We start from the raw sequence: 23,366 nt of genomic DNA, 5'->3' as shown, positions 1-23,366 counted from the left end.
CAAAATTTGTCAAAATGTTCCTTTATCATGTCTGTATATCAAAAAATTAAGCTCGTGCTTCGCGCTCGCATTTAATCGTTTAAGACACACAGCTCGTTCTTTATTTGAATAACGCGCTTAGACTGTCTAGTTTTTAGGTCGGAATATAAAAAAAATTGAGCTCGCGCTTCGCACTCTCATTTAATTGGGGATACTTGTATCCTCTTCATTAATCACTAAAACAGTCCTAATTGAGTCCCTTTTCATGTTACTCTAATAAAATTTTGACTCGCACTTCGCGCTCACATTTTTTAGTTGGATACTTACCTTTGTTCATGATTATAAAAAATGCTCAGAATCTTCAGTTCTAAGGACATAAAATATAAAAGAATTTTAGCTCGCGCTTCGCGCTCGCATTATATATCAAGACCACATATGAGATACCTTATCTTGTTTATAACAATAAAAACTAACATAATATACTTAAAACTTCAGTCTTTTGTTAGGACTACCCCCTGAAAAACCAGAAAAAATAAGATTATAGCGGCCAATCGAGAAAAATGTTGATGAAAATATTTTTCGCCCCCCCCCCTATTGGCGAAAGCTGGATCCGCCCCTGAACTATTTGGTGTAGGTATATGTCGGACACCCCCCCCCCCCCCTCTTCTCCTGAAAAATCAAGACTAACTGAATAAAAACCGTGAAGGAATAAAAGTAGAAAGGGATAGGAAAGGGGTAAAATATGCTAAGAAGTATGTCAAAAGTTTTTTTGCATTTTAATTTTCAGAATATTTACTTGCTCGGAGCATTCGCTCGCTCTCAGCTTATTATAAGTTTTGCCCCATATACACTATGTGCGACCCCCTAAAAATTTCACTCACTTCCCAACTAACTACAAGTAGGCCTATAGAAAAACAAACACCACTGTATAAAAATGATCAGGAGTTGGTTATATAAAATCTAAGTATGAGATGTTTACCCTTTCTAGGCCGGGGTATTTTGGGAGATTATTATGGCCTTTCGATCTCGGCCGTCGATTGCGCTGAAAATTGTCACGCGAGTTGTCTGGGATATATCCTACAAAATTGTATGAAATTTATTTTAAGAAAATTGCTATTGAATGTTAATTCATGCGTGAATAGTATGAAAAATCTTACTTTTTCTGTAACTCCCTAAATAAAGTTCAATGTTCTAATTTTTGGCGTAGACACTCTTATGCTGTTCTTAGCAAATGTACATTTAAAAAATAGACATAGCCTTTTTATGAAATATTATGTTTTGTAATTTCCTGTGTGTTTCTTTGTCTTGGCGACCTTCTGTTTTTCATTGTTGTTGTTTTTTTGTCGGGGACTCTTTTGAGATAATAACAGCATAAATTAAATTTATGTAGATCAGCAAAACTAAAAATAATCATACATTTATGTTTTTGGTCGAAAACACAATTTACTTTGACTTGTACACAAAAGTCATGTTTTTGACCAATTTGTGGTCTGACATGCACTTACAAAATAAAACAGCGTAATTTCGGAAGCACGTAATAAACGGGCGTTACAATTTTGGTCTCAAAAGATGTGACAGACTTGAAAGTCAGAGAGCGACCGATGCGGTCAAAAAAATCAATGCGGCGAAAATATTGCGCAAATAGTTGAGGGGGAGGGGGCCCAAAGCTCCCCTCCCCCCCCCCCCCCCCCCGTCTAGATAGGGTTAAGTAAAAATCCTTAGATGTAACAGCAATAACAAGATAATTTGACCTGATCTGAACTATCGTCTAATATGTTGCTTTCATTGACCTCTCTGGCCTCTTGTACTGTTTGGTTCAGACTCCATCTAAAAAATGGTTTACTCTTCACTCCTACCTCCAACTGTTCTCCAATCTGCCCTGTTTCTCTTCTGCTCCCATGTTTTAACTCTATATCTTGTATTATGACGTCATTTGCACCATCTCCACTCTTATCTACTACCAGCTGTAACTCATTCTCAGTAACGATCGCTGCATCAGACGGTGGGTTGTCAGTTCCTTCGATGTCACCAATGTTGAAATTTACTCCAGCTTTCCCCATTTCCAAACCATTGGTATTGCCATCTTCTTGGATAAACATCAGTGCCCTTCGCTCTAGCTCTTCCTGTTTAGCGACATCGTCAGATACGTCAGAGTCTGCGTCTTCGTTTTGGTTGGATTCAACCGTCTCTAATTCTTCGATTTGGTTTTGATCATAAGACTGGTTAGCCCTTTTCTCATCTTTGCTGATGCCTTCTTTCGGAACCTCTCCATCCTCCTCACATTCTATGTTGGTGTCTTTCTCCTCAGTCTTGTTTGTAAGGTCAGGGGTTTCCAAGGCTTCTTCCACTTCTAGAACATTGTCAAATTGGAGGAAAACAGGGAGAGTTTCATTTTCAATGTTATATTTTGATATGTTTTCGATCAATTAGATGACTGAAATTACCTATCAAGTTGTATTGATTGAAAAAACTTCGAGGCGTAACAAAGTAATTAAGATAAAATGGATGGTACTGATGAATGAATCACAACACTCGGATTACCACACTTATGGCATTCAATTCTGACCAATTAGAACATTTTAATACCCATTTTTGAGTTGGCTGTAGGCATACAGTATATGAATAAAGGCCCATTTCTTTCATTTGATTTCATTTCTGTCAAATATCATCATGGTTGGTTCATATGGTTCATTTATTTCATCTTTCGCAACATTTGTACATAACATTAGTCAACAACATCATAAAAAATACTTTAAGTTCATAGATTGTCGCGCAAACTTAAAATCTATAAAGATGAAATCTTATTCTTGTCACCAATGCATAAAAAATTTTCTCATTCATACCTTGTGGCAGATATCGATCAGCAAGGTCGACTAGCTTGGCAGCCAACAGCGCCCTCCTCAGTTCAATCCGTTCATCTTCCCCGGACACGCCTTTTCTCCATTCCTTGAGCATCTCATACGTCCCATCACTCGTAATCTTGTGAAACCTCATGTTGGTCTTGATGGCCCTTACAATGTCTCCCTGGATGATCCCAAGCTGGCCGCCAAGGCTGTCAATCTGAGCTTCATCGAAAAGATCGTCTGCTATCTGCTTTAGGATGTCCGTAAACTCGTCACGAGCTGGTGGTGACTTAGACCTGGCAGAATTATGAATGAAATATTTTAATTCGATTCACTTTATTGTTTTAATGCTTGTTTTCTCATGGATTATCATCCAGACTACTACATGGCGTCCCTCAGGGCTATGTAATACCAACCTTGCTCATTAGGTAACTTGGATGTTTGAGGTTTTAAATCAATTTTGAACTTGGTGTGCAAAGATACCTAATGTAAGCCATGTATCTACGAAATGAGGAACTAGGTTTAGGGGTATTTTATTTCGGAAAATACTATTCGTCATAACTTTGTGGGTCATCTCAAGAACGAACATGGCGATGCTTATAAGATCTCATTCTACATCAATATAATGATTCCTCCAGCAATTTCCCTCTTTCACTATACCATGCATTCATGTCTTAAAATTATGCGATCCTTTGTGTTATTGCCGCCATAAAAATAGACAGCCCAACCAATTAATAATCAGAGAACCTTACCCTAACGAGAGTGTCGAATCTGCTGTTAGATGCACATTACCTTGCTTATCATCGACAATATGAATACCTGCCAACATTAAAAAAAATTATGATAAACATTAAAAGGCTATATTGATCGTAAAACGTCCTTTCAAATTCAAGATTACTAAAACCTCACCTTGAATAAATGAAAATTCTCCTTTAAATTATGCAAAAGCGATTGTAGATATCCTATGAAAAGAGTTATGTCTCAGGATCGAGATCCACCAAACATATCTCATTATTTCCAATATAATGATTTGGAATCGGTTTCATTTGTTTAACTGCCATGACACAGTTTTCACTTGTTTTTGCTTTTTTTGCAATTCATAATGTGGAAAGAAAGGTTACCTTTAGTAAGATCCATTTGTGATCCTGAAATCAACCGGATGGCGAAACTTGAAAAGCCAGATCTCTCTGACGCTCTTTGCTGTTCCATGGATCGCATCTCACTTTCAATTTGAATCTTATTCCTCAGTTTCTGGGTTTCCCGCTCCAATTGTTCTATGCGTGTTCCTTCTTTCTTCACCCGTCGTTTCAATAAACGTTTCTCCTTGAGATGGGCCGCCTTTTCTTCCTCCCTTTCGGTCAAGAGTGCGTTAAGTTTCTGTCGCATTGCCTCTTCAGTAAACTCTTTGTCTTTGATCGCCTGTTTAATCGCTTCCTCATTAGATTCTTCTTCGTAATTCAACTTTGCTTCCAAAGCACGCTTTTCGTCATCATGTTTTATCCTTAGTTCGTCACTATTGTTCTCTACCTCCACAATCTCTTGTCTGAGTTTCTCCTCCATCTGTTCTGCCATTTTGACTGCGTCAGTCAAAGCATGTATGCGCTTTTCTAGTGCTTCTCTTTCGACCTTCCATTCTGTTTCCATGGCGAGTTTGTCTTCCTGGTGACGTGATCTGTCTGCTTCTCTTTCTTCCTTTAGGTGTTCAACCTGTTGCCTAACAGCCTCGAGACCAGTCTCGTTCCTCCCCCATGTCATTTGGACAATGTCTGACAAAGCCCGAACATCTTCATCTTTGTCGTCCAGTTTCTTCTGCCAATGCCCCTCCCTTGTTCGTATCTCCTCTCCATGTCTTTCCTTCAGATCCTCCATATCTTCGATTCTCTCTCGTTCTTCCTCTATGAGTTTCTCCAACTGTTTGGCCCTCTTGCTACCTTCCAATGCTTGCTCGTAAATCTTTCGAAATGCCGGATCTCTGCACATATCCTCCATGGTCTTGGCAAACCTTATCTTTACCCCTTCATCACTTTCAACCAGGCACCTTTGAAGCATCCTGAGGAGTTCCAAATCTTCCTCAAGAGACAGGTTTCCAGGATATGGCATCTCGTAGATATCGATGATCCCAATATCTCTAAGCTGCCCTCTCGTCCAGTCGGCATGCTGCTTTCCCAAGTCACATATCATTAATATAATAGGAGGCCGGCCTGTTTTGATGAGAAAGGGTGACATTCAAATAAGTCACAAAACTTTCGTTCTATTCGTATGTGAATTTTACCGTCGAAATAGGTACTGCATAAAAACACTTAAGTTAATATTAAAACAACATCCAATCCTATCAAGCGAAATGCTGCGGAACCCAAATGAAATCCTTCCTGACTCCATTCGCTTGCTAATTAAATAATTATTTTACAAACTCGGGTGGATTGTAAGAATTTGCATGTATATATCCGTATTGTTGTGTAATTGTTTAAACTCACCTGTAATGTCAGATATTGGTGATATCCAATCAGACATTAGAAACTGAGAAAGTGCCACACCCGATTCTCTGGTGGATAAACAACAGAAGAGTGGAGATATTAGAAACTCATGTCTTGCTCAGTGGAGGCTTACGTGGTCACCACATAAACGGGCCAGACGTCACGAGGGTGCGTCGAGGGTTCGATCCCCGTCCCAAGAATTACAAAACGAACATTCATTATCATCATTATAACCCTCATCAAAAGATTGACCTCTTGGAAGCAACAACAAAAAAAAAACAGGAATAAAAAAATGTAAACTAATCTCAGGCTTTCGTTCATTTTTATTAGTTCTGGAAAAAAAGTGAATCGCCAATAATATTTCAGAAGTCAATTCTTGTACATATTATACAACTACTCGGGTCAGCTTAATTGTTTTGTTGCAATTGTTGCGAAACCTGCTTTACATTTTTCGATGGATCATGGACAATGGACAATGAAAAGTATATACATTACCCAATTACGACCAGGAAGCATCCAACTACCTCAGAAAGCGCTTTCACTCGTAGTTGATCAACAGCTTCTCCTGGTTAAAGATGGAATAATAGGAATGATAACACCAAGTATCAGATGACAAAAAACCTTTGTATTTTGTGTTTGTGGTATGTGCAGTGACCATTCATTAACATTTCTCAGTGAGATGAATCTACATCAAAAATCTAGGTGATTGAAAACATTCTTTTTATGCTTTCTCTGATATTGCTTTGAAATTAATTAAAATCCTTTGGAAATAACTTTGAATCGAGGAAATTTTTAGCTTTTACTATCCGAAGAAACCACCGATATTATACCATTATTTTGTTTGTCTGATTTTTGCTTTATGTTTCTTTATCTTATGCGTATACTCACCTGAAACATGATGATGTATAATGACTGATATAAAATCAGTAAGACGTATCTCACGATCTTCTTCATTAAATGGTTCCTTGAGGCTTTCACCTACATTCCCATCAACAAGAAGTGCAGATCTTAGGTTTGCCAGGACAGTATCTGAGACACCACCAGTGATGACGTCAATCATGTAGATGATAAGTTTCTTCGGATAGAGACAGGCCACCCTCTCATCCTCACCCGGGGATGCATTCCCAGGGGTGTAGGTTAAGATCTCTTGCCGCAAATACGAAATTTCTGTCTCTTTCTCGATTTCCGAAGACGCCATTTCGATGAAGGCGTCACAGATCAAAAGTAGTTAGGATAAGAAAGGGGTGGGAATGAGGTAAGTGGTATTATGTAGATGTTTCAAGACGGCTTATCATTCGAGATCTGAACAGTTCTCAACTAAAGATTGGGGTTGTCAATGCTATTTACAACCTTTATATGGAAGTAAGTTCGAATCTGGAGGCAGATCAAATTAGCACACACTGTATTGGCAGACAATTATTACCGTGCAGGAGTTGGCTTCTTTAATGATAGTTCCCGTTCCAATTTAAAAGAATGACACACTAACGATTATCCTTGTCAAATACAAGACGGATCCGCAGAACATACCAGAAATATTAATAGTTGACTATGCATCGGTGTGAATTGACCTCACTCAGTAGACACACATTAGGTGTACACAAGAATTATGATGTAGCGGTATATACCGAACGGATGAAAAAAGGGTTTTGTCTCGATTGAGCGCATGAATAGAAAGCCTAGGTCGAATTTCATACAATTATCCCCAAACATCGCAGAATTTTTTAAAAGAACTCAGGCTAATGTCAATAATTCTGTTCGTAAACATGGTAAATGAAAAGCACAAAAAACAGATCTTACGCATGCCTAGTTAACTTTTGTTATCATGCTACCATACTATAGCTACTATGTATTAATATCGAAAACGAAAGATTTTTGTTAAATTGCCTCAATGAAGCACTTTTGGGGGCTATAATCGACTGGTAAAAATATGTTTCCTCTTCCCCTACTACTATTTGTTCTTCATTTAACTATATATATATTACTACTATACTGTTCTGAATATAAGAATGACTGTACTACTAATGATGATGATAAGGATAAAGATATAATAATAACAAGAAGAATGATAGTGATAATAATAATAGGCATAATAATGATAATAATGTCAATAGTAATGACGAAATTGATAATATATACCAATAATAATGATGTTGATGATTCGAACCCACTTTACTATTAATAATTATAATTCTGCCGCTGCTATACAACTACTGTTACTACCACGTCTATTACTACTGCTGCGACTGATTTTGGAATCGCATTTTTTTTAATCATTCACTTGTTAAAAATATAATAACTATATATAAAAAATTTTAATGAAACAGATATAATGTTAACACGAAGATTGGTGAGATATGTTTGCTCTTCATGAATTCCTAAATCAGTCATTAAAATGTCCCTTTTTAGTTGAATATCAAAAATTGTCACAGATGCGTATGTTAATCATTATTACAATGACAAGTGCTTCATATGTAATTCTCACAAAATCAGCAAGCGCTTTGCACTCGCTCTTAATTGGATTCCTAAAATATATAGTCCTTGAAATGATTCACGCTATCTATTGTTTATTTAGCGAGACAGGTACGTATCATGATTACAAAAAATTAATTATAATGTCCCATTTTAGAACCAAATATAACAAACTTCAGCTCGCGCTTCGCGCTTGCATTGTTTGATCAGTGATCGAGATACAAAACTGGTTAATGGCACTGTCCTTAACATGTCTATTAGGTCAGTATACCTGACATCAGCATGAGCGCGCTTCGGCGCGCCAAGTGACTTAAAAATGTTGCTGGTTCCCCCACAATGCCGTGACTCACGGCCTGCCACTGATCACCAGCCCACCTAATGAATATTCATTACAAAATGCATGTAACTGTTTTCACAAAATATTGACAAACTTTAAAATTCAATTATTTGTTATCCGATTTTGATGAAATTTTCAGTATTTTACTATATTCATTTACATATAAAGATTTTAAGCTTGGATCCCTTTAATCAATGAACAAAGAATCACACAAAATTAATGATCTCAAATAGGTTAAAGATACTACAAGGAGAAGATTTGACACTTTGGAGATTTTTTGAAACGCTCAATGCTCATGGTGGGGGGTGCCATCAATTTCATTATTTTCAGGAAGTGTCTTAATTCCGGTATGGATGTTTTGGTTTGGTGCTTTTTGAGAGCATTTTCATACATTCCAGGAGTTTTTCGTGACTTACATATCTGTTATGTGTCTTTTTCCTCCCACCAGTCCCAATTGCAGGAAAAATGAAAACAAAACACATTTTTGAATGGAAATTGAAAGTTACATTATGTAGGATGAATTCTTAAACCCACCCTTGGCCTTAAACATGGGGCTCCACAGAGATACGATCTTACGTATACGTAAGCTCCCGAAGGGAGCTAGAGATAGAGGTAACTCTTTTCGCGCGTTTTCTTTTCCCATAGGTTTTGTACACAGCCAACATGGCTGCCTGCGGACAATTTGAAGGTTGATTTTGGAGGGTCAATGTTTAATTCATGAGAATGACGTCAAATTACGCAAAATGCACTTCTATGATTGGCTAAGACGCTAATGTTTTATTCATATCTTATGAATTAAACACGTTTTTCCCTTCCCACAATTCCCCACGAGATCTGTGCGAAGTGTTGTTCTTTTGGACTCTGCGAATTTCCAGTTTCTACAACGAAATAGCTCGACTAATCATCTGTTTATAGAATTGATGTTCGAAATCGTGATTTCTGAGTGAACTTCATTGCAGCGCACATCAATATTAAACTAATGACATTCCATAAGAATAAAAGTAAGTTAAGTTCATTTTCATGTTTTGATCTCACTTGCAATGGTGATGTGTTTGCCGGGGTTCGGGGCCCATCCCGTATTACTTTACTACGTAAACCTCCATTTCCATACACTCCCATTTCTTTTGCCTGACTTCCAAATAAATCATCTGTCAGTTAGTTTCTAAAAAAAATAGGCCTAACTTACCATTTGTCGTAGACCTTCATCGGAATATGCTTCATGTAGGCAAAAAGTAAACCTGTATTTCAGTTTTATTGTCAATTATCAGGGGTAGATGTGGACTTGTTTCCGACCTCCTGTTTTAGTAACGACAAACTGTCGATTTTGGTCAGAGCGAGATCCGGCCTTGATATCGCCGGCGCTAGCCGGCTAGCAAGATTGTCGATGTAGTCATGGGGTATGAAAATAGCGGGGACGGACTAGGCCCAAACTTCAAGCTTGAAAGTTGAAGTTTAGGCCTAGTCCGTCCACGCTATTTCATCTTCATATGAATAAGTATAATTCTCAGCAGCTTCTTTTATTCAGAAACTTTTTACTTCAGAGTAATCATGAATGAAATCCAATTGATTTAGTGTTAGGATTTGAATGAAATGACGTAAATCAAGTTTCTATTTGAACAGGATGCCCTGGGCCTGGCCTGGGGTGGTATTCTGAAAACGTTTTTAGTACATAGTTATTACTTCATTCAAATGTGATGTGATTCTTCAGTTATATACAGGACCAGCATAGACCAGGTCCTGATTCAGCTATACAGCTGAAGCAATATGTGGTTAGAATCATTTTACTTTAATAAACAGTCAGGTACCTGGACCTGGTATGCGTATGCCTCTCTGTGAAACTTTATGATAATGATAGCGAGAGATTTAAGTTTTTGGACCAGATAAGTTAGTTTGGAATATTCATAGGCCAATGATATGGGCAGCTGGAATTTTTTTTAATATTGTTTAAGAAGAGTAGTTTTATTTATCTCCTCTAATACTCTCAAACTGTAAAAAAATGTTTATTGCAGATCCAATAGGACCAAGATCTTAGCAGTTCACACCAAGTCATAGGGACAAAATTGAGAACCATGCAGATCAGCAAGTGTAAGTTACACTCTAATGACGAACAGGACATCTGAATTGGAAAATTGCAAGGTATGCTTGTTGTTTTAATATTAATAATACGGGCTGTATCTAAGCTCATCACCCCCCCCCCAAAAAAAAAAAAATACCGGTAGTCTAAATAAATAAATATTCCCTCTTTTGGGGGGAGGGGGGTATGGCCAATTGGGCTAATTCAAGTTAAGATGTCAAGTAAAATAAAAACTCCATTGAGAATTACTATTTGCTTGAATTCAGATTCACCAGTATTTCCATTTTCACTATACCTTCTGTCTATGTACATGTACATAAAAAACATGATATTAACAGTTATCATTTGATAAATATTTGAGTTTGCACTCTTTATTATCAAAACATACTGCAAATACTTATATTGATCTATAAATCTATCTGGATGTATGACAAAAATGACAAAAGTATTAAATAGAGTTCAAATCTTCTTAATAAAACTGGACTAGATGAGTAAGAATAATTTACATCAGCAGCTTATTTTTTTTCTTTTTCTATTTTTTACAATGCAGATTTCCCACTGCCCAAGCTGTTTAAGTACCGGTATCACAACTAGTACCAAGACGGAAGAAATATGAAGGCCAAGTTAATTAATAGTTACTTCAAATTTATTTGAATAGATATATCAACAAAGCATTGAATGTTCTTTAAACTGCACATCTCTAGGAAAAGTGCAGTACAAGTTCAGGTTCATCAGCGGGCAATGACATTAAAGTATACAAAATTTCACACAAATACAAGTAAGAAATATTGTTGCCCAATTGGCAAAAGTATCACCTTTTATTGAAATTTAATACTTTTACTAGTTCTTAGAAGTTTTCATGAAATTAAATATATTTTCCAGTTTAAAGGCCTATTGTATACAAGACAAAAATTTATATTTTGAAATAAAAATGATGTGTAGATAAATGTTAAGAAAGGTGATCAGAGGATTAAGAAATGATGTTAACATCACCCCTGGACCTCATTTCATGAACAAGTTATTACTATTGTAATCTTGTCACTATGACAATTACCATGGTAACAGGGCTGAGCAAGAAATCAAGGTCTTTATGATAGCTGCAATGGGCTTGGACAAAGTTACCATAATTGCAAGTCTTAATATAATGGCTAAATAATTATGTAGGGATATTGAATTGTATTGTTATCTTTTTAAAAAGTTTTGAAATGGGTTACCTCTACAAAAATATATAAATAGACTATATTTTTAAAAATAGATTGAATTCTACCCACAGTGACAGTAGACAATATCAAATCTTGTGAATGATTTACTAATGTATTGACTGGGAAAGGCACTCTTTAGGGAGATTCTGGAATTATGCTCCCCCTTTTTTTATGTGGAGAGAGCACTCCACATAAAAAAAGGGGGGGGGCATAATTCCAGAATCTCCCTAAAGAGTGCCTTTCCCAGTCAATACATTTGTAGAATATTTCTTGTCAGCAAATTTGGAAAGAATTTACCTTTTTTTGAGTGACAAACTTTGGTGGAAAAATAAACAGAATATCACAGATTTTTATGCACTTTTTATGAAACCCTGGATGCATCCCTCATATTTACTATTAGGCTAATCAACATTTTTTGAATGAAATTTTAATAAACATTGTATATTTTGACTTAAGTGTAGAAAATTGTACTCATTCCTTTATTTTTTAATCTAATTTAATGCTTGTAGATTCTAATTGTTATTGTTATGTTATTTTCAATGTTTTAGAAAATGGATTTCTTAATAAAAATGTTAATTTTGAATTAAATTATCCGATCTTGGTCATTATCATTTATTAATCACCAATTTGTGATGATATATTGCTTCCAATTTTTTTTATGCACAAATGGCACAAAATGTTGCACTTTGTACTCAAATGTAATGATACTACTGTGACATCATGAGAGCAAACAGCAGTTAAAATATTCTTCAAGAGAAATAAGCATAAGAGTGGGAAAGTAAGTAAAATGACAGAGAATTGTTTGTCTTTATGGATATATTTGTGTGTGTCAGTTTCTGAGAGAGAAGAGGCAGGAAATGGGGGATAGAAAAAGTTGTTTGTTTTGGAAGAAGCAATCATAAGACCTTACTGTTCATGATGGGTATACGGGGAGGGGAATTATTTCTACAAAATGTGGAACCTGTATATAAAATGTATTTTTCTTTCCATATAAAAATTATACCAGATTCATTTCCAGTTGAAAATAAAAAAAAATATAGCCTACGATCGGTTTGCTCTCTTGCCTAGATAATTTTGAGAATCACCCTAAAATATTGTACCGAGGTCAAGGTTATTGATAATGATAGTGACATAGAAGTCGCCATTTAAAATTAAGTGCTCCCGACTGCTATTTATAATAGGACCTATATTGAAGACTACAATAATTATGTAAAAGAATTTGATTTGTTCTTATTTTTGTTCAAATAATGAAATAAAGGTTCATTTAGTTTTCTGCAATTAAAAATAAACAGAAAAGATAAAAATATAAATGAAGAGTTTAGTTGCAAAAGGGGCTAGGTCCACTTTTTACCATTCCGAGAAAATCCATGTTTTTTATTCCCACTTACTACATTACTCTTATGAGAAACTAATTTGTCATGATGTACTACCCTATCATGTGAACATAAAATTGGGTATAAAAGAAATGTACCTGTCTTCAATTTTTTTTATATATTCTTTAAAAAAATATCATTGTGGACCTAACCCCTTTTGCAACTAAACTGAAATGAATCCAATCAATTTTGATTAAAAAGTTGATTTTCTTTGCCACTTTTATTCACGATTTCATGTGAATTTCAAATTTTCGTTGTTTTCATTAGAACGACTAAAAATATAGAGGTTTCAATTGACACAAAAAACAATAAATATTTTTGAACAATGGACCTAACCCCTTTTGACAAATGAGCTCTTCAGAATAGTTTGTTTGCAAAAGGGGTAAGGTCCACTCTCCCACCCTGATAGCAGACATGGTCATAATCACGTGATAATTACGTCGTATTCTCGGCATAATGGTCGTAGACAATAAATATGACGTCTTTATGACGTAATTACGACCACTTTTAACGGTGAGTTCATGAATCTTGCATTTGTATATGACCAGATTATGACGTGATTATGACGTCATTAATTCACCAGTCAATGACGAGTAAATTTAAAATTTTGCATGACCAGAATATGACGTGATTATTATGTCATTTATTGACAAATCAACGACGAGTCTATCCACAATTTTACATGACCAGATTTTGACGTGATTATGTCGTCATTAATTGACCATTCAATGACAAGTAAAATTTACAGTTTTGCATGACCAGAATATGACCTAAATATGACGTCAAATCAAAGACGAATATATTACAATTTTATATGACCAGATAATGATGTGATTATGACGTCATTAATCAACCAGTCACAAGTAAATTTACAATTTTGCATGACCAAAATATACAACGTGATTATAATAATAATAATAATATGCAACATTTATATAGCGCTTAATACAAATGTTTCTAAGCGCTGCATACCATTACCCCGGCTTTAGCACGGCTACCCTGATCGGGCGCATCGAGCATTCCAAGGAATTTCTTCCTACCGGGTACCCATTTACTACACCTGGGTCGAGAGTGGCAATTGTAGATAAACGCCTTGCCAAAGGACGTGCTGCGATGGGATTTGAACCCCGGTCCTTGTGGTTCACAGTCCGCAGACTTATCCACTGAGCCACAACACCTTCATGACGAGTGCATTTACAATTTTATATGACAACATTATGAAAACATTTATATATATACAACCATAGGCAGCGAAAGCGCGGGGGGACAGAAGGGGGGACGTTCCCCCCTTCTAATTTGTGTGTTGATATAATAACCTTTTTTTGCTTGTCTACTTTGTTTCCTGCATGCATTCCCCTTAATTCACGTGGGCCCCCACCCCTCCCTGAAATGTTTGTGTCCCCCCCCCCTCCCTTAAATTTCGGTTGATAACCCTCCTTTTTTTTGCTTGTCAAATATTTTTGGTAATCCACTCCCCTAAATTCAAATGTCAATTTTTTTTGCCTGCGTCCATCCCCTAAATTTCAGATGGACCATGCATCCCAAAATTTCAGATGGACCCACCCCCCCCCCCCCTAAATTTTGTTGGCTTAATTCCGCCGCCAATGCAGACAACAAATACGTTTTCAAAATGTTCCCTTTATTTTTCTCCCGGTGTTTTCTTTAGCCTAAATGTTTAAAGGTTCTGTAGGTCGCCCGGGTAGGTCGTCGTCGAAAATTGATATTTCATTTGACACTTCAACCAAAACATGTTTCGAATGAAGACTAGATGCCAAGTCCGATCGTCAGCAGAGCGCGCACGTGATTCGTGTATTTGAAAATGCAACCGTTATAATGAACGAAGTCGAGTCAAAGTGTTGGATCGTGCAATCGACGTCCGTAATAACTTGTTCTCAATTGACTGCCTGCCCTTTTTTGACATGTCAAGACACTTCAGGGTAAGCATTTACATGTATACTAATATTCTATATATGTCTAAATTAGCTGGAGTATCAGTAGAAATCAGAATAACCTATCACTGATGAAGTTATTTCAACCTGCGGTATTGTGCATGCCGGCGTAAGTACCGCACGGTACGGTACGTGAAGTCGAACCCTAGAGTTGTGGCGATGACAACGGCTCTCGAGCCGTGGCGTTTGCTGTTTGGACTGTGAACATGTGAAAACTTTTTCTTTGCTTTCATCTTTAAAACCAATCATCAAACGTTGAAATACATTCTTATGACTTCTTAAATTTGATCTCAAAGAATAATTTTAGACCCTATTCTCTAATTTGTATGGTGTGGACGTTGTCAGCCATGGCATGGTGGTGGTGCTCTGCACAGTGCCCTTTCCTTGCCTTTTTCATAGGCCTAAGGCTTTGGCTTGGCCTACATTACATGTACCTTCAATTCAAGTCATGTTCGTGCAGGCTCCACCTAACCACCGCTACACTGCGCTCCACCTACCCGAACCTCAACTCGGTGAACTCGTAATTCGGATACTCCGAGTTTCAAAGGTGGGAAAAAATAAAATGAATAGGCCCTATTGTAAAAATTACACCCCCCCAACCAACAATGCATTAAGGTTTAAGGCGCTAATGCAGTTTCGCACCGGCCGATTACCAGCACACCTAATCACCAATACTTGTTACCAAATGTCATGACAAGTCTCTCAGTCACATTTCGATGTCAATACATCCACCACTTTTCAAAATATTGTGATCGGGAATGGCTGTATTTCGTCTTCGATCTCAACGTCGTTGATCGACATCGCTTCGCGGATCGCTTGGATTCACCGTGCACCGTAATGTTGATATGAACTGAAGTTAGCAACCAAATCATGCGACCATAGATTCGCATCCGGCATGCTGGCAGTTTGTTCGCCACATTTTCGCATGATTTGGTTGCTAACTTCAGTTCATATCAACATTACATTGCACGGTGAATCCAAGCGATCTGCGAAGCGATGTCTACGCCATGTCGCTTCGCGGATCGCTTGGATTCACCGTGCACCGTAATGTTGATATGAACGGAAGTTAGCAACCAAATCATGCGAACATAGATTCGCATGCGGCATGCTGGCATGCAGTTTGTTCGCCACATTCTCGCATGATTTGGTTGCTAACTTCAGTTCATATCAACATTACAGTGCACGGTGAATCCAAGCGATCTGCGAAGCGATGTCTATGCCGTGTCGATCAACGACGTTGGTCGAAGCCGAAATACAGCCATTCCCGATCACGATATTTTGAAAAGTGGTGGACATATTGACATCGAAATGTGACTGAGAGACTTGTCATGACATTTGGGAACAAATATTGGTGATGAGGTATGCTGGTAACCGGCCGGTGCGAAACTGCATTAGCGCCAAGTTTAATTTCTTACTCTTGACTTAGACTTGGTCTTAGAGCCAAGGTACTTAGTACATAATGTGTGGTGGGTATGTGCCGCAGTGGGGACCCCCTTTTTTACACTCAAATTTCCATTCCAAGGCATAGCATTTTGTCTTATTGAGGTAACCGGAGGATTAGAGCAAGAAATCTAGCTTTTATTTATTGTTGATGTCTTTTGGGGGATATTTTTTACAATAAATATGCATTTTTCCCCACCTTTGCCACTCAGAGTATCTGAACGAGTTCACCGACTTGAAGTTCGGGGAAGTGGAGCGGTAATGAAGAGGAGAAAAGCCTGCTCGAACATCACTTGAGGTAGGCTTGGCCTTGCTTATAAATGTAATTGTACATAGACCCTATTCAGAAGAGATGTGTTTTTTCTAAAAAATAATCCCTGTCTGAAAATTGGTAGTGATGGACACTAACCAAAAGTGGCAAATCATATATTAATTTACTATGATTAGAAAATATCTCAAACCAAAATATCGCTTCCATCTTTTCCAAACACCTTTAAATTTTGCCGCCCGATTTTGAAGGTGTCCTTATAGCTACTACACACTCGATTTATCATGCAATTTTTTTCTTGTTCCTCAGTTTTTAAAACATGTTCTATTGTTGGAAAAATATAAATGAAGGTGCATACACCTAAAAAACTGCATTTTTTGTTTTCTCTACAATTTGCAATTTTATGTACAAAATATTAATACTAAAGGAGTCGTTTGTCACACTACAGTCACGAAGATTGTGCATTTGCCATTGAAATTGCATGTGCAATGAGTGGTGAGTACCTGAAGCTTTAGGACATGTATATCTCGATAGACTAAATAAATAATCATTTCAATTTCAGTGACATCATCTGGGACAGTTGGAACAACTCTACGCTCCACATTTAATTCAGTGTCAATCCTGATTTCATCAACATGGACTGATGGAACAAAAGTCATGCAAATATGCTGTTTTGTGTAGTGGTGAGTACAATTATCACTTTTGGAAGGGATTTTTTTTACATGAACATGAGCTCCATGTTTGATTCAGTTTATTTGTTCCAAAGTTAAAATGAGAATGAAGGAAAGTTATGTAATCATTGACAGTGACTGATACTCCAACATTATTCCTGTAGATTAACCCTAAATCTCCTGGGGTATTTTGATTCTTGGGGGCATTAGGGCCCCCCTTAAGATCTCAGCCACGGATTGCGCTATCACAATGAAAATTTGCATGATGGTAGAGAGTGACATTTCCAACGCAGTTGCATTGGTAAATTTCACTGAATTCTTTTATTTTTATTTTGTAGGAATTAATTTTCTAATTTATTCATGAAACTTATGTATTTTATTCATGAAATCATACTTTTTGCTCTGATTCACTAAATAAAGCTCATAGAATGCTATTTTTGGTGAAATATTCTTTATAGCATTCCTAACAATTGTGAATGAAAAAATCCTGGTGCCAACTGCCAAGACCGATTTCTTATGTATTTTATTGCTTTTTTAATTTCTTATGTATTTCTTTTTTTTTAAACAAGGCAAAATTAATAATGTTTAATCAGTAAAAGTAGAAATAATGATACGTTTCTGAATTTTTGCTAAATACCCGGTACACTATTTGCATTGGATTTGTACATGAAAAATACACTTACATTTTGACGTGTAATGTCGTAACCGCGCACCCGGGTGTCACAAATTTGGTCTCATAATTTATGCGAGACTTAAAAGTAAAAAGTCAGTGAGCGGCGAGGTCAAAAAAATTTGCGCAGCAGATATCGCAAAAATTGTCGAGGGGGGGGGGCATTATGGCCCTCTCCCTCCCCTGGCAGAATTAGGGTTAATGAAAAATTTCAAAAGATTGTAGTTTAATAAATTTTTCTCTGAAATTATGCATAAAATGATGCAAAAGTGACATCTTAACAAAGATAAGAGTATTGTTTGTTTTTGCAACTTAGACAATTTTTATGATGCGAAATAGACATCTAAACAATGATAAGAATAAGAGTATTGTTTGCTTTTGCAAAGACAATGACAATGATTTTATTGGACCATGTTACACTCTTTCGGGGATTAGGGACACTATCAAAACGACATTACACATCAATTATGCAATTTTACATATGTAACTAAAAGATTAAATCCACATCTGGCGTAAAAGATTTTCATTGGATGAATGAGATGAGACTGCTGCATTTTATTTACAGCCTTTCTCATTGGATGTTGCTTCACAAATGGGTGTGTCTTAGAGAGATAATAAAATGAAGATGAAATTGTTCTTAGAAGAATATCAATTCAAAGGGATTTTAAGGGATTCTTTTTTCAGAGATGAAATGGATCTCAAAATACTACCCCTGTTCCCTTCTATGAGTTTTTCCTTTAATTGAATATTGATTCAAATTGTCTTTATTGCACTCTTGCGCTCCTTTTTTTTATAGTGAAATATCTCTTCTGCAGTGTCCCCTCTTTCACCTCTTATTAAGTGCCCCATTTATGCCCTCATTTATTTTTTTTCTACTTCTAAATGTTTAGACTGGTAAACAAAGGTGAATGCAATTAGCACCCTTTCATTTTTACATATTTCATATAACAGAATATAAAAGTTTTCAGCTGAGCGATTGGAATAAAATAAACTGAATAAGCAAATGTCCTCCCTCACCTGATGTTGATATTCATATCAATGGATATTGATAGTGATAATGTAGATCACTGACTTTTGGCAATATGCGATAAAAAGAATTGATAATTGAAACCATTAAGTTTTGCATGCAGATGAAATAGTTTGGCTATGTTTGTTATAAGTTTCTCAATACCCCCTTTTATTTTTTTACAGGTGTCACAAGATAAAGTACTTCCTTGATGAGTTCAGAGATGGATGATCAATCAAACATAGAATATGGTTTCTAGCAACCCTGCAGGTATCCTTCATACGCCAATGAGAGTGCATAAAGCTTGCACATATTATAAACGGTATCTGTGCTATCCCCAATATATAACATTAGACCAATTACATTGCCAAATTACAATGGAGCCTATCAAAGAAAAGGTAGACTCCAGCAAAACGTAATTTGAATATTAAAATAGAGAAAAACCAAAGAAGCACTGATAATTTCATCAAAATCTGACTAAGATAAGGTTATGAAATTTGAGTTTCAAAAAACATTAATATGCAAAACACAGGTCAAATGAGGATCAAAGACGTTCTTTTGTATTTTATCATATGAAACATAGAACAGATCCATTGTCTTTGGCAGAGAGTAATTGGTCTACCGGTAATCTTATACTTAGGGGGATAATGATTTAAGAGATGCTTTACATAGGAATAAATAATTATGTAGTACAATACATTTTTCAGGAGCAACTTGGTCTGCTCATCATTAGAGTGCAGTGGGCTGATTCATAAATCTGTTAGTAAGTTAAGATTGATTTTAAGAACGACTAGTGAACCTTTCCTTTGTGCTAATTGATTATTAACCCTAAATAGACTGGGCTATTTCAACACCTAAGAAGACTGGGGGGGCCTGATTCAGCCCCCCCTTATGATCTCGGTCGTCCATATCGCGACGGAAATTGGCACGCGCGTTACCCATGGCATTATCTACAAAATTTTGATATATATAATTCTGTGAAAAATCTCATTGCTCATTAATTTGCCAATATATGCGTAAAATCATAAGTTTGCTCTAATTAATAAAATAATGCCCCTAAAATGCTACTTTTTGTTTCACATAATCTAGATAGGCATCTGATCAAATTTATTTTTAAAAAATTTCAACATCACATTTATTTTCTTAAGCATTGTTTTCTAAATTTCTTATGTATTTCTCTGTTTTTCGACTTTTTGTTTTTTATTGTTTTTTCAATGGAAATTGTCAGGGACTTCATTTTGACCATAAAAAGATAAATTTAATTGATTTTAAGCAGTAAATGGAAAAATTATACAATTTATGAATTTTGACTAAAAACACTATTTGCATTGGATTTGTACACAAATTCACGTTTTTGAGTTATTTTGGGTCTGCATGCACTTGCAAAATGATGGGTCGTTCGCACTGATCCTTATTGTTACATACTTTAAAGGAGAAGTCCACGCCAACAAAAAGTTGATTTTACTTAAAGGAGAATGAAACCATTGGAACAAGATAGCTTGTGTGAAAACAGAAAAATCAAAGAAACAGATCAACAAAACTTTGAGAAAAATCGGACAAATAATGAGAAAGTTATGAGCATTTGAATATTGCGATCACTAATGCTATGGAGATAGCACATTGGCAATGCGACTAAGATGTGTGATGTCACTTGTGAACAACTCTAGATATATTTCACTTGAATTGCCTCTTTTATCACATCTATCCATAGATCATGTGTTCTTTCTACATGAGGGCATGTAATACATATTTTTTAAGAATACATCATGGATAAAGAGTTTGTATCATCATAAGAAAAAGCAAAAAGAGACATTTTGAGGGTATTTTATAGTCCACCAAAGGGAAAGCTGTTCATCAGTGACATCACACATCCTTGTCGCATTGCCAATGGGAGGATCTCCATAGCATTAGTGATTGCAATATTTAAATGCTCATAACTTTCTCATTATTTGTCTGATTTTTCTCAAACTTTCTTTATTCTTATTCTTTGATTTTTCTGTTTCTACACAAGCCTATTTGTTCCAAAGGTTACATTCCCCTTTAAAAGAGAAAATTTATTTTATGTGGTATTTGATTTACTCATTTTAGTTAAATTTTTGATACTTGTAAGCAATTATTTCTTATATATCAGCATTATATTCACGCAGTACAACTCATGCTACACAAAATCGAGAAATATTTTAACTGGGTCAGGCTCTGGTGTCAGGAATTTTACTCATGTATGCAAGTGAAGTATTCACCTTAAACTTGGGTGTTTTTCATTATTATGTATATATGGAAAACTGCTGTTACCAAGGTGAAACTTTTAAGCGACAATCACAACCCATACTTAGTTAAAATGAATACATGTTGCTTACATCCAAATAAATATGAGCTCCCATTTGAGTATCGCTGCAAATCTGGTATTATTTTCACAGACATATTGTTCAGGGTAAGCCATTTCTTGTTTAGAATAAGGTACATGTACTTGGAAGCCATATTTCTTGAACATCAGTATTGTATTTACCTTAATATCTCAGACTCTACATGGGTTTATCAGTCTAACACTATCATTTGGTTTACCATCAGTTCGTCCACCCACCATTTTTTTCTGAATAAGCAATTGGTTTAATTGCCATACCATTTGGTCTAATTGGACTAAGTGTAATAAGTGTTAATCGGACAAAATGAAGGAAAAGAAAATTGGTATTAGACCAACTGGTTATGAGATGAAATGGTCATAGACAAGCTGGTGATTAGAAGATTATTGGACCAAAGGGTTAGATATTTCGTTGATGGACCAATTGTCATTTGACTAAATGAGGTAGGCCATGATCACAGTGGACGAGTTGGCAATAGATGAATAGGCAATTTATCCAAATTGTATCTCTGTATTTGTTAACAGACATTGTAACTGGTTTCATAGTTCTTTGACCAGACACGGAATGGGGGGGGGTGCCAATTCTGAAAGCCAAATTACCTTTTTTAGCTTGTCAAACTTTTGGGAAAGCAATCCGCACCCTGTAAGAGTAAAATCCAACTTGTTGTATGTTGTATTTACAAGAATACACCACACACTGTATTCTCAAAGGAAAAAAATGTTTTGTTACGCGATTTCTTGAATTCATTAATAAAATATTTGTAACTGAGTTCATAATTGAAATGTGTATTTGATTTATCGTTTAATGTGTGTGACTGTGTGTATGGGTGTTTGTGTTTTGTCTGTTCTTGACAAGTCTTGGACCTACAGTCAATCTTGCAATCGTAAAAATATTGGAACTGATCAACCCATGATTTGATTTCTTTAATATTTTGAACTAAGCTAGGTTAACTGTACGTTCGAGTTGTGTTTTCATGTACAATTTCATATGTAAATCATTATCACGTCAAAATTCTGTCATTATGACATCGTAGTCGACTATTAAAGACCTTAAAATCATGTCCAGATGACGTCTAATACTGGTCATAAATATGTTATAAAGTGACTATTAATTACGTCATAATCACGTCATAAAGATGTCATAAGTGACCATTAATGACATAATCACGTCAATATACGACGTCATTCTGACGTATAATACTGGTAATGAATACGTTATAAAGACGTCATAAAGACGTTGTAAGTAACCATTAATGACGTAATAATCAAGTCATAAAGACGTGTAATACTGGTCAAGAATATGGCATAAAAACGTCATAAAGACGTCGTATTCGACTTATTAAGACGTCATAATCACGTCATTTTATGACGTTGATATGACGACGTGCGTTGGTGCAAATTCTTGACTTTAAGACGTCTTTTTACGACGTCAAAACGACGTGATACTCGTCGTAAAATAACGTCAATATGACGTCTTTTTACCCAGTTTTTGCTATCAGGGCATATTGCGATATTTTTATGCAAAACTAAATTGCAATATTCTTATGCAAAACTAAATTTTCATGACACCTTACCATGAGAACATAAAATTGGCTATGAAAGAAATCTACCTGTCTTCATATTTTGTAAAATATTCATTTAAAAAAAAAATTGTGTGGACCTAACCCCTTTTTGCAACAAAACTGAAATGGACCTAACCCTTTGAAAAAAAAGTGTTTTTTCTTGGCCATTTTAGATCACTTTTTAATGGGAATTTCAACTTTTCTTTGGTATCATCTTATAAAGCTACTAAAATCTATACATTGAGACAAAAAAAAATCGAATTTAAAGAAAATAGGACCTTACCCCTTTTGCGAGTGAGCTCTTCAAATAAGGGCTTCAGAAACATAAAGAGATGCCATCGTAATTACATTCAACCATTACTGTCAACCGAGGAAAAGAATTATTCTGGCAACATTTTCTTTGGGAACCTCTTCTGTAATATAAATAATAAATGTAATTAGTAGAATGAAAATTATATGAAAAGAGGGCAAATCAAGCTCAATTAAATTCCCTCCCATAAAGTTTCCAGTTATTGCCTTAGCAAAGATCCTGGCAACTTGCAGCTAAAATAAATCAAAGGTGCAGTAATAATCGTGACAGGCAAGAACAAATAGATCAATAAAAATACAATGAATGAGTGGCATTATGTATTATGATCACAAATCAGGTCGCGCATTATGCTAATTAAAGACCAAATGCTAATTTACATA

General features: G+C 35.9%; 1 protein-coding gene and 1 long non-coding RNA gene across 3 annotated transcripts; one reads left to right on the top strand and one right to left on the bottom strand.

Moving 5' to 3' along the window:
- Positions 1 to 1,663: 1,663 nt before the first annotated feature.
- LOC121419501 (cingulin-like) lies at positions 1,664 to 6,774 on the bottom strand. The gene is made up of 7 exons (XM_041613953.1): positions 6,185 to 6,774; positions 5,792 to 5,861; positions 5,297 to 5,364; positions 3,944 to 5,023; positions 3,575 to 3,641; positions 2,823 to 3,118; positions 1,664 to 2,329 (listed from the first exon to the last, which is right to left on the bottom strand). Exons 1-7 carry the CDS (start codon positions 6,492 to 6,494, stop codon positions 1,698 to 1,700), a joined length of 2,523 nt encoding a protein of 840 aa, XP_041469887.1. The 5' UTR covers positions 6,495 to 6,774; the 3' UTR covers positions 1,664 to 1,697.
- Positions 6,775 to 14,575: 7,801 nt separating this feature from the next.
- On the top strand, positions 14,576 to 19,138 carry LOC121420532. Of its 2 annotated transcripts, none has more exons than XR_005970775.1 (4): positions 14,576 to 14,688; positions 16,353 to 16,438; positions 16,971 to 17,091; positions 18,941 to 19,138. It is a non-coding gene; the product is annotated as an uncharacterized LOC121420532 (long non-coding RNA). The 2 variants fall into 2 exon arrangements; XR_005970776.1 differs by lacking the exon at positions 14,576 to 14,688 and adding an exon at positions 16,017 to 16,059.
- The last annotated feature ends 4,228 nt before the right edge of the window (positions 19,139 to 23,366 follow it).

Source organism: Lytechinus variegatus, chromosome 8 (genome assembly GCF_018143015.1).
Source record: "Lytechinus variegatus isolate NC3 chromosome 8, Lvar_3.0, whole genome shotgun sequence".
In the NCBI taxonomy this organism is placed as follows: Eukaryota; Metazoa; Echinodermata; class Echinoidea; order Temnopleuroida; family Toxopneustidae; genus Lytechinus; species Lytechinus variegatus.
This window is presented reverse-complemented; position numbering and strand designations above follow the sequence as displayed.

Coding starts and splice junctions, on each gene's coding strand:
- LOC121419501 (XM_041613953.1), bottom strand. CDS start 6,494: ATGGCGTCTTCGGAAATCGAGAAAGAGACAGAAATTTCGTATTTGCGG. Junction 3,642..3,943: donor ACAAATGGATCTTACTAAAG/GTAACCTTTCTT, acceptor TAATGTTGGCAG/GTATTCATATTGTCGATGAT. Junction 2,330..2,822: donor TGATCGATATCTGCCACAAG/GTATGAATGAGA, acceptor ACAATGTTCTAG/AAGTGGAAGAAGCCTTGGAA.